Below are 16,185 nucleotides of genomic sequence, written 5' to 3' on the forward strand. Positions count from 1 at the left end.
CTTTATGGGCACTTCTTCCCAATGAACATGGAAAACCAAGCTGCTGCTTTAAGTAGTTGTAGTTTACCAAGTTTTGGATCATAAGAGTATCTGTTCCCCTCCATTAGTATAGATGTACAACATAATTTAGAAAGGGTGCTATTATTATGATGTAATTAGAACTTTTTAAGTAAGGAGATACTCAGTGTTTTCTATTATTATTATTTACTTAACTAGACACCCAATCCTGTTCTAGATAGGATATGCTCATGATGCTTCAGAATTATTTTAAAATGAATCATTAGCCTATAACTCCATTTATATAGATTCACTAACAAAGAAAAAGTGTTTGAGTGTGTCTTATATTTCTTGGCTCAAACAATACAGTTACCATGGCCCATCAGGCAACATGAAAGTAAGAGGAAAAAGTGTAAATAGAAATAAGAGATTTCAGGTTTTGAACCTGACCAAAATCAGCCTGAGGAACTATATTAGACTAACTATATTAGACTATTTTTACAGGAAAATGCAAAGACATTTAATTGATTATAATACATACCTTGCTGAGCTAAAGTTGATCTTAGCATTCCAGTCTTTGACCAGATTTTTATTTGTCCATCTTCTCCAGCTATAAAGAGAAAAGAATTGATTTTTTATCTATAGGAAATAAATGCAAACATTAAATTTACATATAAAAATCAGCAGTATCTACACTAATGCACATTTAAAATTCAGACACGAGTTACTCTACTTAGATATCACTGCTTCCTAAATATAAAATTTAACTGAAATTACTTTGAAACAATTTTATGAAAGTAGCCTGACTTCAATGACAAAATTATTTTTTTCCTCTAATCTTAGAAGACTTATGAGTATATTATTCAAATAATGCTTTCATTTTCACTGACGTCTCCATCCTAGAATTCTAAGAAAAGTGTTTTCAGTGTAATTAGAAGAGTTACAGCCAAACTCCAGTGAGTTGGGGACTGAATGGAGTGAAGTAATAAACTACTCTTTTGAACAGTTTGCCTGATGGGAAAGAAAGAAAGAGGAAGTTGTAGCTAGAGTTATTTGTTAAAGGAGGGATTTTTATTTCTTTTTTCTCAATTTTCAAGATGAATGACATCTGAACACATTTATATGCTGAAAAAAAAAAGGGGAAGAAAAAAAATACTGGAAAAGGACAAGTCGAAAAAACAGGCAAGAGAAGAGAAACTCATTGATAAAAGTCCTACAGAAGGCCCAGGGGATAGGTGTGGTGGTTTTAAAATATATCCACAAATTCTTTGTTATTCCTTCTTTTAAGAAGTGAAGCTTAACTTCTCTCTCCTTTCTCCTTCAGTTTGGTCTATACTTAGTACCTTGCTTCTAATAGAATATGGTGGAAATGATGGAGTATGACTTCCAACGGTGGGTCATAAAATATATTGTGTCTTCCATCTTGCTCTCTCTTGGATCTCTCAGGGAGAAGCTCCAGCTGTCATGTTGTTAGAACACTCAAGCAGCCCTATGGAGAGGCCCATGTTGTAAGGAACTAAGTAAGGCTTCCTGCAACAGTCATAGAGGAAGTAAGACCTCTTGCCAACAGCCATGTGAGTGAGCCATCTTGGAAGCAGATCCTCCAGCCCCAATGGGGCTTCATATAACTGCAGCCCCATCCAACTTCTTGATTCTGAGACAGAACCACCCAACTGAACTGTTCCCTGTCTCACAGAAACTGTGAGATAATACATGTTTACTATCTTAAGTCACTAACTTTTGGGATACCTTGTTACACAATAATAGATAACTAATATGATAGGTGAAGATGAGAATCCCTGCAGTAGGGCAGAAGATGGAAAAGAGATGGAAGGGGGGTAAAGTTAAATGAGAATATTTTGAATTTTAGAATTTTAAAGAATTAAAAGTTTTATTTACCCCACACTTGACCATTCCAAAACCTTCCTGACAGAACATTCTTCATAAGCCACACAGGAAAACTAATATGACACTCTGAATGATAACATTATATAGCAGTCTAGATCAATACTGTGCCAATTATTTGCTATTAGACAATGAAAGACACTATTGCTAAATGAAAATATTCTGTTCCTTCGGAAATTTTTCTTTAAAAATTTCATTTTAAATGTCATTTTTGCAGATAACCTACCTGTAACTAATGCTGTTCCTTCATAATTCCATCGTCCAGCAAGTACTGCTCCACAGTGAGCTTCCACACTTTTTTCCACTCTTCCTAACTTAGAAATCAGATGAAATTTACCTAAAAGAAATTAAACTTGAGAAATCTATTTTATTAAATTAATTTATCCAATCAACAAACATCTGTTGAATATCTACTAGTAGACTAGTTAGCATAGTGCTAGGCATGGGAGATACCAGGGCAAATAATATAATTATTCTTACTCTCAAGGGACACTCAAATCCATTGGGAAACAGGCACAAAAACAAAATTATACAACCTTGAAACAAGTGGTGTGACAGAAATATATATATGATACTATGATAGTTCAGAGGGACAATAAAATTCTGCTGGGATATGGTCAAAGGGGGCCAAGAGGAATGTCAAGAAAGCCTTCTATTTAAGCAGAACTTTACAGTCTTGTTTTTTTTTTTTTCTTAAAAACAGGCTATAGAAAAGTTAGGAAAAGTGTGGAAGAGAGGAACCAAGGTAGTTAAATGGTGTTCAAAGATAAACTGAGGCATATTAAAAAATATTGAATTTTGGGGAATTCCCTGGTGGTCCACTGGTTAGGGCTCCTCTCTTCCACTGCAGGGGGCCCAGGTTCGATCCCTGGTTGGGGAACTAAGATCCCAAAAGCTGCGCTGGCAAAAAAAAAAAAAAAACTGGACTTTGTGCAGAAATCAATTCCAATCCAACAGTGCCAAACTTTAAGTGGTTAGGAACGCTCCACTGACAGGAGCTCAGGGAGAGACTTCTATAGAGAAAAGACAGAAGTAAGGATACTATTGATTGACTACAACTTAAAGCCTGGTTGGCTGTTTGTGATTGGTTGTCCTTAGGTTTCAATTTCATAATCTTGAAGCATTCATTTACAGGCTTAGATTTTGCTTTGCTTTGCAGAGGTATACAGCATTAGAGTCACCTCAAGTCTAAAGGCCTCCTAGTTTAACTAATTTAATAACTGATAATCCCAGATTTTCAAATTCTTGCCTTATTTGATTTTACACTGTACCAGGCACCAGGTAGACAAAAAGAAGCAAGTTACTTAGTTGCTGTTCTCAAAAAGTTCACACATATATAGGCAAACAGCAAAAGGCTTACAACTTTAAAGGACCTAAGCAAACTATATGAGATGTCAAGGGAACAAATCAACTGTACAAAGAATAAGTGCTACAGGAAGCCAAAAAAATAATCAGTGTGGTTTTGAATGATCATGAAGTCTAATAATATATAGTTTGTAATAAAATAATTAGTACAGTTGGTCCTCCACATCCAAGGGTTCTGCATTCTTGGACTCAGCTAATTGATTTAAAAAATACATAAATAAATAAAAACAAAAAACCAGAAAGCTCCGTAAGCAGAACTTGAATTTACCCTGTACCAGCAACTATTTACATAGCATTTACATTGTATTTACAACTATTTACACAACATTTATACTGTATTAGGTATTATAAGTAGTCTAGAGATAATTTAAAGTATGTGGGAGGATGTGTGTAGGTTATATGCAAATACTATGCCATTTTATATAAGGGACTTGAGCACCTGTGGATTTTAGTATCTACAGGGGTCCTGGAACCAAACACCCTTGGAAACAGTGACAACTGTACAGTAAAATTAGAAACTTTTCCCCAAATCAAAAAAAAAGGTATATATTTTTTGTAGCAAAAGAATAATGTTGCTTGCTTAATCAAATTTTGTCTCAGAGGATTTATTTTGTTTGAATTCATTTTTAACTTAAGGCTTTTCAAGATTCTGGGTGAATATTAACAATCCATTAAAAATACATATTAATAAGTCAGATGCTTTAGATGGCTTTAAAACATTTCTCTGGAGAGCTCTAATACAGATGGCTTTAAAATATTTTACACTTAGCACCCTGTGGTTATTTCACTGACCACCAACCTATTCCCATCAATAAAGTCATTCGCCCTTTTTACACACATTGCACAATATTTGTAGCTCTATTGCAGCATTTTTTTATTGGACTGTGATTCTTTTCAGAAGGCCATGTCTTAGTCATATTTTTATTTGCAATAGTGCTTTACATAAGCAGCATTTGTTAAATTTACCAACTCAGTAACCGTACTTAGCAACTTAAAAAAAAAAAAAGGACTACCTTGACATTCTTTTCTTTCTCATTCAATCTGAGAGCCGACTTTTCCCATCATTCATTTTCTAGGCTCTCATCAATAAACTACCCCTTTCCTTCATCTAACCACCCACTAGCGCCATCTACTTTTCCTCATATCTTCCTTTTAATCTTATATTTACCTCTGGGTTATTTTTCAATGTAACAAGATGACTTTGAATTCAACTGTGCTATTACGCTCTTTATGATACTAACTTAAAATTAATTTGGATATACTTTTTTTAATGCATTGCTTTAGAAAGAAAATACAAGGGGGAAAAAATCTCAAAAGAGAAAACTATAAAGATGACATATAGTGAGTGGCCATTATTTACTTTATCCAAATCTGTTTCACTAAATGTTAGCATATTTCCTAGCACAAAATATCCACATACTAAATTGTTGCATGTAATGAATGAATCTATCACCAAAGAGATTAACCAAATAGCTCCTGAACCTGAAATGAAGGGTCTGAAAATTTCTTTTCTTTTCTTTGTATTTTAGAAATTTTATGTATTTTTGATCACCGATATTTCTTATCCTAAAATATCTAATACTGACTTTCTGACAAGTGCTGAAATTATTCTTGCTTCCCATGACCTCACAGAAGACACATACTGGGACAACTAAGGCCAACTCTTTGTATAGATTTGACACTCAATAAATCTTTGGTCTTTGTAGTTTGTCTGATTGTTACAAATTGCTTGACTAGCACCCCCAGAGTAAAGCATAAACATAAAACTACATGCATCAAAAATTTTAAAAAACACAGTTATCCTTTTAACTATTTTGTTTCTTCTTCTCTCCAGCTTTTCTATAACCTTTTAAAAATGCTAGACCAAAACTAGGAAGCAAATAATTTATTTCCAAATATTTGCTAGGGGTGGGGTCAGGAAGAGAATATAATCAATACATTTGATTACATTTATTCATTTTATTGATACTATTCATTGTTTAAACAATGGATGATTTGGGTAAAAAATATTTAAATCCTAGGGTATAAAATTCATCTCTTATTATTAAATTAAAGATAAACTAAAAAGAGGAAAATGTTATAAAAGGGAAAAAGAACAGAGTAAGTAGATTAAAATTACACGAAACACATTTCTTAAAGTTAGAAATGCCTTAAGAAATGTCTATGGAAACATGAGAAGGCTTGAAATAGGGTGCTAGGAAAAAGGTCACATGAGCACTTTTGCAGACTGCTTAATAGCAGAAATGTTTTTGGCAGATGGTTGCAAAAAGCCAGAGATCGGTAACCACTAACTTCTGACAGAAAGAAATGAACACATAAATGCTTTTTAAAGTGGGATTTTAAATGTACATATTAACTAATAAGAGAATATGAGGATTACTTTAAGATATCTAATACAATGTATAAAAAAATTCAACTTTCACTAAATATAATTTAAGGACTGTTTACTGGCTTTACAAAAGATTTTATACCAGAATTCCTTTACATAGCAGCTCCCCTAATGCATGTTAAATCATTCTTTTTTAAATGTAAATCTTGCAATACATTGTCAAAGAAAGAAATATCTCCTCTATAAAGTAGGATACAGCTGCATGAAATATTCAAAAAGAAGTAATAATGTTGAAGAGAGAATTATTGGTGAGACAAAATACTTGGCAAAAGTCTGCTCTATGTATTTCAGGACCTGTCCCCAAATCCCAGGGATCTTTTTTGAATGCTACCACTAACACAGAAGATGGAGGGGGTATGACAAAGGGAACACTGGAGAAGTGATGAACAAACTCAAAAGCCGTAACCATTTTTGCCAGCCTTGGGGGAGAAAACTCAAGAGAAGAGAGTTGGTGCCAAGTAGAAGAGGGAACCTCTTAGACAAAGAACTAAATTTTGAAAAAGAATTTTTTAAGTTCTGGGTTAACATCATACAAAATGAAAAAGTCCTAGTGATCTGTTATACAATATTGTGCTTACACAAAAATTATATTAAATTATTAAATTATTAAATATTGCACTGTACACTTAAAAATTTATTAAGAGGGTGGGTCTCATATTATATATTTTTTAAACCAGAATAATACTTTTTTATAGTATTTGATTAACAGAGAATACAGCATTGATACATAAAATGATCTCAGATGTTTATCTGGCAAGAAACACCTTGACCGACCACCTTCCAATAGCATCATCCACTTTCTTTTTTTTTGAGCATTTCTTTTTCTTTTTTTTTTTTTGTGGTACGCGGGCCTCTCACTGCCATGGCCTCTCCCGTTGCGGAACACAGGCTCCGGACGCACAGGCTCAGCAGCCATGGCTCACGGGCCCAGCCGTTCCACGGCATGTGTGATCCTCCCGGACCGGGGCACGAACCCGTGTCCCCTGCATCGGCAGGTGGACTCTCAACCACTGTGCCACCAGGGAAGCCTTCTTCTTCTGTTTTTTTGAACATTTCTGGATTCTGTTTCTTGTCTTACTCTTCTACTTCTTTTCTTTGAACTATCATCCTTTGCCTTCACTTTCACAAGATCCCAGATATTCTTCATCCCAGCCTAAGAGAAAATACTCAGCTACCCTGCTTTGGTTCTCTCTTCTTCCTACATCTAGTTGTAGCATGTTATGTTACCTTATTTGTTTGTTTGTTTGTTTTTGTAGTAAACCTAAAAATAAAAGTAAACACTATAGTTTCTCAAGAGTCATAATATATTTTCCCACTTTTAATCTTGCAAATTTATCTTTAAATGATATTTGTCTTACTTCAGACTTTTTTCCCTATCTGAAAGTATTTTACCTAAAGCCAATGTGAAATAGAGATCCAAACAGCTATTCTTTAGTTAAGTGTACCTAAGTAGTCTTAATAAATCAGGGAAACACTCAGATAACAGAAATTATCAAGACTAACTATATTTACTGTCCATATTCATCAGATACAGGTCAATCTTCATACACTATTGACTTTAAAAAGGAAAATGAAAAGAAAATATATGGTAGACTTCCCTGGTGGCGCAGTGGTTAAGAATCCACCTGCCAATGCAGGGGACACGGGTTCAATCCCTGGTCCAGGAAGATCCCACATACCAGAGAGCAACTAAGCCTGTGCACCACGACTACTGAGCGCCACAGCTACTGAAGCCTGCATGCCCTAGAGACCAAGCGCCACAACTACTGAGCCCATGCCCTGCAACTACTGAAGCCCGCGTCCCCTTGGGCCCACATGCCACAACTGCTGAGCCCGCATGCTGCAACTACTGAAGCCTGCAGGCCTAGAGCCCATGCTCTGCAACAAGAGAAGCCACCATGAGAAGCCCGTGGACCACAATGAAGAATAGCCCCCGCTCGCTGCAACTAGAGAAAGCCCCCGTGCAGCAACAAAGACCCAACGCAGCCAAAAATAAGTAAAAAGTAAAAAAAAAAAAAAAAAAAAAAAAGAAAATATATGGTATGCCACCTTCTATGTAATTTAAAAAAGGTGAAATGAGAAAATATACATGTATCTGTTTCTTTTTGCTAAAAGAAACAAGAAAGGATAAACCAGAACCAAAGGGATTGGTTACATACAAGGAATAAATAAAAACAGGGTGTATGGGATTGGGTAGGTAGGAGTAGTGACATTGCTCTCAGTATATTTTTTTATATAGTTTTGACTTTGTGGAACCATCCATGTAACGTTTTACATATTTAAAAAATAATCAAATCAACAAGGATGGGGAGAGGAGACCTTAAATGGAAAACAGACAGAAATAAATACACTTAACTATATTTTAAATGAATAGCAACAACACTAGTAGGGGGGAAATGCCAAGTAACTTTGAACACAAGACTTTGACTCTATATCCTTGACTCTACATCCTCAGTGTAAAGATAAAAACAACAGTAAAATATTAAATTCTATTTTTTTTTGCAATCGTATGGATTAGCAATTCTGAAACAACCTGCTGTGTATTGTAGAATTAAACAAGTAAGTAAATATATTGAGAGTAATGGAAGCCAAGCTTCCTTACTGTTTCCAAGTATGGGGAAAAAAGACTAGAATTAACCCTGTGGTGCTGAATTAGAACTGGTGGTATCAGAGTGAACTCATGGTTTTTATCATGGAAAGGAAGGAAGGGAGAAAGGGGAAGGAAGCAAAGGAAGAGAGGGAGGGAGGGAGGAAGAAATTGCTGTAGGTATGTATATTTTAATACACATTTCTATTCGTATTTCTTAGCTCTGTCCTGTGAAAGAACCTTGAAGTAAACACATCCCATTGAAATGAGCATACCTGGCACACTCATCTTGGCTTTTAAATACCATTAAGCACCCAGAAAAGAACAAGTCTCCTTGGAGAAACAGCTGATTTGGAACATGGGACTGGGAAAGTACAAAATGAGCCTGGAACATCTTGTGCCAGCAAAGAAGTGCTCAAAATATGATGAGGAAACATACCCCCCAGGTAAAAAGAAAATTCATTTGAGCTGGCTTCACGGGGCTCCCACTGGCCAAACCTGGGACAACTGTAACATCAAAAATTTTAAATGGTAGTAATAGGATGCTCAAGAAATAAAATAAGAATCTATGAGTCTAATCTAAGTAAACAAATAAATAAATGGGCAGGAGACAGAAGGCTCTTCCTTGAAGTAAAATACTAACAAATCAATATAAAAGAAATTATGGAGTTAAAAAAAATCACCATTTGGCAACAATCTTAGTAATAAATGATTCAGCCAAGAGTCATCAATAGATGCCAAGACAGTGGGAAGAAACCTGAGGAGGAAGGGAATATTTTTATATAGTCTGAAAGTATCCTTTCAGAAATTATTTATTAAAAGGGAAAAACATTAACTTTACACTAGATTAATTTAGTGAACACAACCTTTCAAAATAATCAGTTAAAGTCACCAATAATGGGTCAAACCAGCATCATGAATCTTCCAATCTGATGCCCTGAGTACTGCTGCTAAAAATGTATAACTGGATTTAATCATGAAGAAACATCAGACAAACATGAATTGAAGGACATTCTGTAAAAATAACGGGACTGTATTCTTCAAAACAGTGGAGATCATAAAAGACTGAGGGGTTGCTCCAGATTAAAGGAGGCTAAAGAGATATGACAAAAACAATGTGTTATTCTGTACCAGAAAAAAACAAATTTCTATAAAAGATATCATTAGGACAATTGTTAAAATTTGAATATAAACTGCAGATTAGATAACAGTATTACATCAATGTTAAATTTCCTGATTTTGATCAATGTATTGTGGTTAAGTAACAGAAAATCCTTATTCTTAGGAAATGCATTGAAGTATTTATGGTTAAAGTGGCATATCTATAAATTACTCTCAAATGTTTCAGAAAAAAGTATATGTGGGGGGGGGGCAGGGGAGAGAGAGAGAGAGAAAGAGAGAAAGAGAGAGCAAAGACCAGCAATGATAAAGTATATGGGACAAAATGTTAACAACTAGTGAATTTGGATAAAGGATATACAGCAGTTATTTGTACAATTCTTGCAACCTTTCTATAAATGTGAAATTATAACAAAATTAAAAGCTCTTTTTAAAGTCAACCCTTCATTTTATCATAAGAGGTAAACTAAATTCTAGCTGTGCTCAGAGTCAATCTTGTAAGCGCTACACACTGTACCAAATACTTTCACACAATATCTCATTTAATCAAGATTCAGAAAACTAAGTTTAAAAATTACATGTAAAAGAATTAGAATCTGATGTGATTGTTTGCCATAACATCCCTTTCCTCTTCTCTTTCCCTTTCCACGATGGCCTAAGGCCTGCCACGCTCAGTCAATCAGTGTCCCAGTCCCTTGACTAAAATGATTCACTCAGTGATGGGCACGTGACCCAAGCTTGTCCAGGACCTCTCTGCATGTTGACTGCAAGTGATATTGAGGAAGAAGCACTCTCTCTGCTGACTTTTCTTTTCCTGTAGGGTAAGCCTTGGGCTGCTGGCTGCCATCATGCTCACCTTTTGGGGCGAGTCTATCCAAGAGATGGCAAGAATAGGGGCCTGGGGACTTCCCTGGTGGTCCAGTGGTTAAGAATCCGCCTTTCAATGCAGGGGATGCGGTTTTGATATCTGGTCAGGGAACAAAGTTCCCACATGCTGTGGGGCAACTAAGCCCACACAATGTAGAGCCTGTGCGCCTCAACTAGAGAGCCCACGTGCTGCAACTACTGAGCCCGTGCGCTCTGGAGCCTGCGCGCCACTACTAAAGAGCCTGCACACCACAACGAGAGAGAAGCCCACACACCGCAATGAAAGATCCCAAGTGCCGCAAGATCCTGCATGCAGCAACAAAGATCCCACGTGCCACAACTAAGACCTAACGCAGCAAACTAAATAAAAAATAAATAAATAAATAAAATCTCAAGGGGTTGTGTATGTGTTATTTAAAAAAAAGAAAAAGGGGCTTCCCTGGTGGCGCAGTGGTTGAGAGTCCGCCTGTCGATGCAGGGGACACAGGTTCGTGCCCCGGTCCGGGAGGATCCCGCATGCCACGGAGCGGCTGGGCCCATGGGCCATGGCCGCTGGGCCTGCACGTCCGGAGCCTGTGCTCCGCAATGGGAGAGGCCACACCAGTGAGAGGCCCGCGTACCGCAAAAAAAAAAAAAAAGAAAAAAAGAAAAAGAATAGGGGTCTCATGCAGCTGTGCTTAAAGATCTACCCCTGGAGCTAGGTAAACCAGAAAACTCCATCTGTGCATAAGTTAGCCTAGTAAGTTTCTGTTACTTTTGATGAATGTACTCTTAACTGATATAGTAGGTAAAGTGTAATACAGATGAAAAACAGTTCAAGTTATTTCCAAGAAAATTAAAACATTTCCTTAAAAAATAGAAAAATCATGCTTTTTACTCACCAATAATAAAACTATGGTCAAATTAATCTCCAGCTCTGTAAGTAGAAATTAACATGTACTAGAAAATAAAGACTATATTTGATAGCTTACTAAATGAGTGTGTGTTGTACCATCTATTTTTAGTGTGGTTATGTTATACAGTTAAATTTGACAAAATTAGAAACCAAAACTGATAAAAGTCTAACAATACCTGTGAGCACAGAAAAAGTAAAGCCAGAGGTTCAGATTCAATCCCAGTATATGCCAGTTTAATTCACCTTCTTCTATGACAATAGTTTTATAGCCTATACACAGATGCACTGACTACATAGGAAATGCATAAACAACTCAAAACATGTCATACTAAAATGTTATGTCTTTTAAGTATAAAGATTAGCATAAAACATTTATTTAAAACTTACCATCAGAACTTGTGAGAACAAAGCTTTCTGCTTGAGTTTGTTTCTTTGTGCCTAGACTTTTCGGAAACCAGTGAAGATCTATTGGGTAAATATCATCAGGCAGCTTTACTATTTGACTTGTTTCACTAGTTAACAAGTTCCACTTCACTATCTGGTGATCATCACTACATGAATACAGTTCTTCAGCAGTATTCCAGCCCACACAGCTTACTAATTCTTGATGTGTCACCATGTTAAGGAGACATAAAACACACACAAAAGTCTTCAGTCTTAATAAATACAATATTTTGCAGATGCAGATTATAAGAAGAGTATAAAATAGGGTCAAATGTTTCAAGCTTCTAAGCCTATTTTTCATTTTATGACTTCCATATTTTTTCCACATAAGGAAAGGAAAATAAGCATCTATCAAAATAGTTGTAAGAAAAACGGAAAGCAAGATAAGAAACCCAGGTGCCAAAAGAGAAAAAAAGAAAGATTTGACTATGTGAAAAATTTTAAATTGTGTTACAAAGTATTCCATAAACAAGGCAAAAGATACAAAGACATCTAACAGAACAAAAGGAATGAAAGGATCGACTCTAACCCATTGGGGAATAAGTGGGGAGAAAAGGGAACTATGCTTTTTTTATTTACATATATCTGTTTCATTTAAGTTATTAGAATAAGCATGTATTATTTTGATAAAAGTTTTCAAAAATCAAGTGTTAAAATAAGACTGAGGGGACTTCCCTAGTGGCGCAGTGGTTGAGAATCTGCCTCCCAGTGCGGGGGACACGGGTTCGAGCCCTGGTCCGGGAAGATCCCACATGCCGCGGAGCAACTAAGCCCGTGCGCCACAACTACTGAGCCCGTGTGCCACAACTACTGAAGCCTGCACACCTAGAGCCTGTGCTCCTCAATGAGAGAAGCCACCACAATGAGAAGCCCGTGCACCGCAATGAAGAGTAGCCCCCGCTCGCCACAACTAGAGAAAGCCTGTGAGCAGCAATGAAGACCCAACACAGCCAAAAATAAATAAATAAGTAAATTTATTTAGAAAAAAAGACTGAAATCTAACAGTAAAATACCTGCTTAAATGACACATAATAATTCACCTAGGAAAAAGACTACAGCTTAATAGCTGAAACTAAAATCCTACCAAATTTCCTGACATTAAATTCAGGAAGTAATTCAATTACAATTTACTGCATCTACAAGGTAATATGGATAAGATATGAACCCTACTTTAACCTATTTTCTCAGTCTCTGATTTATCAAGTGGATTTCTATAAATTGAGGTGTTCAAGTAGCCCTCACTTCCACCATCAGAACAGGTTGCTTACCCTAGCAGAGTTGTGTATCTAGAGAAGGCACTTCAGTTTGTCATTTTTGAGATGCTTTCTCCTGCTTATATGTGGATTTCTATATTACCACATTATACTGGTTGGGTTGTTTGCTCTTTTGTTGTTATTATATAATAATTTTACTGCCTTCTCTTCTCACCAATGCTTTCTATTGGCTCATCCAAGCAATCAGTAAACTCTAAGGAAAAAGAAAGAGACTATGTGCCAAATTATTCTGGGATGTTCTAATATTTTTTTAATACTTCAAGATATGATAGATTAAGCAAAATAACCAAAAAGGTAAAAAAGAAATTATGGAAAGTTCTTAAGAGACTGCACAAATAGGTAATAAAGCGGCATTGGAACACTCAGAATTCAAAGTAGAATCTAAACAAAAGGATCTGGATGTCCCGTTAGACCATTACTGAAAAAAATTCTTCCAGTATAATTGCTATAGCTTAAACAATGTTAGGTAAAACCTTTAAAAAGGGAGACTGTCAGGCATAACCTAGAAAGAAAGAAAATACACATACACACATGCCCCAAAACAAAAAATATTAAGCTTATCCTCATAAAAACTGATGTAAGTACACATCAGACATACGTGACATGTCTTCAAACTAATAAGTTAACTAAAATTACAGGAGAAATGAGAGGACTGCCAGAATAAGAAAGTCTAAAAAGACTGTTATTCTCCAGCTTGAAAAGGTAAAAGCAGACAATCGACATAGTCAAAATCTAAAAGACTGTAAGCAGCATGAACTCCTGGGGGCACACTTTTTTTTTTTTTTTTTTTTTGCGGTATGTGGGCCTCTCACTGTTGTGGCCTCTCCCATTGCGGAGCACAGGCTCCGGAGGCGCAGGCTCAGCGGCCATGGCTCACGGGCCCAGCCACTCCGCGTCATGTGGGATCTTCCCGGACCGGGGCACGAACCCGTGTCCCCTGCATCGGCAGGCGGACTCTCAACCACTACGCCACCAGGGAAGCCCTGGGGGCACACTTTTAAAAGAGAATAAAAATGATTTAAGGAGAAATAAAAGGAATTATATCTTCACTCAAACGGTAAAAAAAAAGCAGACAAGACAATATTAATTCAAAACGTTTGATCAAATGTCTAAAACTGTGCTTCTCTATCTCTGAAGGATCCTATTTTTCTTTATTTCAAATTTGTTACAGATCAACATTTTCTAAGATAAAATAAAAATGAATTACTAGAAAAATGATCTTATATTTGGATGTTGTGATTATCAAATTGCTACAAAAATTTCTTCCTTCTTACCTTCAATTTCTGTACTTATCCCTTCACAGACCTGCAATAAAGTCCACAGATGATACTTTTAGAAGCACTGGTCTAAATAACTAAGAATGAAGGTAAAGGAGCCTATCATATCTTCCTGACACAAAACTGGGAGTTCTTGCTGACAAAATATAAGGTCATGCATTTGAGAAATATTTATAATTGCCCCCTTCCCACGTGAAATAATAAAGGTCTAACTGCTCAGATTTCCCCAGCTTACCCTCCACTTTATTGTAAGAAGAAATAGAGCAGAACTCAACGAAAACATACTAGATCATATCAACAGATAAATTATTTGATTTTTAAAAAACTTCTCTTTAAGATTTTATTAGACTAAACAAAAACTGTTTTTTATGTACCTAAGTATAGTAGTACTTAAGTAGAGTAAGAAAAATGTCAATAAAAAATTTAAAGTAAGATTTAGAGCAAATAGTTTGTATTGGAGAATTACCTGCAACACAAGACCTCAAATATTTCAGAAACAATTTAGCAAAACTACCAATAAAGGAATGAAAAAAATCCATTATCCAACTAGACTACAAAAATAGAAAACTTTTAATAATACTATAGTAAGGTGATCACAATAAGGTTTATAAGTATTAAAAGGATATGCTTTGGTTCTTTTAAAAGAGATATTTTCAGTCTCATGTCTCCACCTTCCAGCAAAATTTTAAAATGCCACTTGATTGTATTCACTGTAAAAATAAAAGGGGGAAAATATAGAATCTGCATTAAAAACAAACATATATACACAAAAAATTAAAAGTAAACAAAACATCTTAGCACCCCAAGGACACCAAAACACTTTCAATCCTGCTGGCAACAAATACATGGAAAGAGGAAGAAAACTAGTCAGTGTGCTAATTCTGCCAAGTGAGTGATTGGAGGCCTTGGGGTTGGACGCCAGAAGTCCTCTACAACCTGCCGAAAACAGTCCTACAAGTACAGAATGCCACTAAATCTGGCCAGGTAAATAATTTCTAAGGGCTGTCCTGAGACCTAATCAAAAGAGTTTTTAAATTGGGAACTGTTCAATGGCAGATCAGTGTTGGTCCTGTTGAATGGATACACAATAAAATAAATTCCAAAGGTCTGATCGAGGGCTAAGATACATTTTTTGAGCTTTAGTTATAGAACCTACATGGGAATACTATGACATCATCAACCTAGTGATCCAATCTGAGATTTACATTCTGTTGGAGGTAGATACGCTGCCCAACAGTTATGGTTGCCATGGTGGCAAAGTGAAAAATAAGCGAGTTATTTTAAAAAGAGGTAATAAATCTATTATAAAAGCTATATAAAAATCACAAGGTAAATGGCAAACAAAAATTTAGAAAAACAAGAGTAACACTCTCTCAAATAACCATGCTATCAAAAGATACAAATCAAGATAATGCTAAATTGTCTGAATCCAATTTATAGTTGTGGGATTCTTTCTGAGTAATATCACTAGCCTAGAGAAAAAAATAAATGAAAGTGTAATTAAAGGAAAAAAATCCTCTTCACCAAGTAGAAAATTACTGCTAACTACATCGAAGAAGGTGTGAGTTATAGATAAGAATTCAGTGGGCCTACCCTAGATAATTTCTCATTCTCTCAAATCCAGAAGACTTTTAGATTAGCAAGGTGCTAAATACAGCTTTATCTCAAAGCACCTTTTCCACTTATTGTACTCATAAATTTGTGAGAATGGGGAGAAAATTGTTAAGACCACAGAAAAAAATCTGAAGTTTTCTATCCAGTCAATATGCAGCTAAGGTCAGAAACCTCTCTCCTCCAGTTCATTTAACAAGATTTATGTTCAACTTTTAAAGTATGAATCTGTGTATAGCATCCAGAGCAAGAAAACAATTTCTCCTAGGCACACTTCTAAGGCTCACTTTTCGTCCTTAGGAGTTTTAGCACCTTTCTCAAAACTCCTTCCTTCTTTCTATCAGACGTCCTTCAATTAGAGGGGGGAAAAAGGTAAAAACATACTGCTTTTTCACAATAATTCAAATTCACCCAGCTTGTAAGGATTTTAAAAGAATAAAGGCAGATAACTTATT

At 35.8% G+C, this 16,185-nt stretch overlaps 1 protein-coding gene across 2 annotated transcripts in view; it reads right to left on the bottom strand.

The window, feature by feature from the left end:
• The window catches only part of IFT80 (intraflagellar transport 80), a 110,973-nt gene that overhangs the window by 83,227 nt on the left and 11,561 nt on the right, over positions 1 to 16,185 (bottom strand). The window contains exons 2-5 of one of the 2 annotated variants that reach the window (XM_081234300.1): positions 14,744 to 14,829; positions 11,512 to 11,731; positions 2,129 to 2,239; positions 539 to 607 (exon numbers count right to left, since the gene is read on the bottom strand). In XM_081234300.1, the coding sequence (XP_081090426.1) occupies positions 539 to 607; positions 2,129 to 2,239; positions 11,512 to 11,731; positions 14,744 to 14,782 (439 nt within the window). In that variant the 5' untranslated portion in view covers positions 14,783 to 14,829. The remainder of the gene's footprint in view (positions 1 to 538; positions 608 to 2,128; positions 2,240 to 11,511; positions 11,732 to 14,743; positions 14,830 to 16,185) is intronic. The other variant, XM_081234301.1, reaches the window with a different exon arrangement.

This window comes from Mesoplodon bidens, assembly GCF_964165515.1.
Source record: "Mesoplodon bidens genome assembly, chromosome: 5".
In the NCBI taxonomy this organism is placed as follows: Eukaryota; Metazoa; Chordata; class Mammalia; order Artiodactyla; family Ziphiidae; genus Mesoplodon; species Mesoplodon bidens.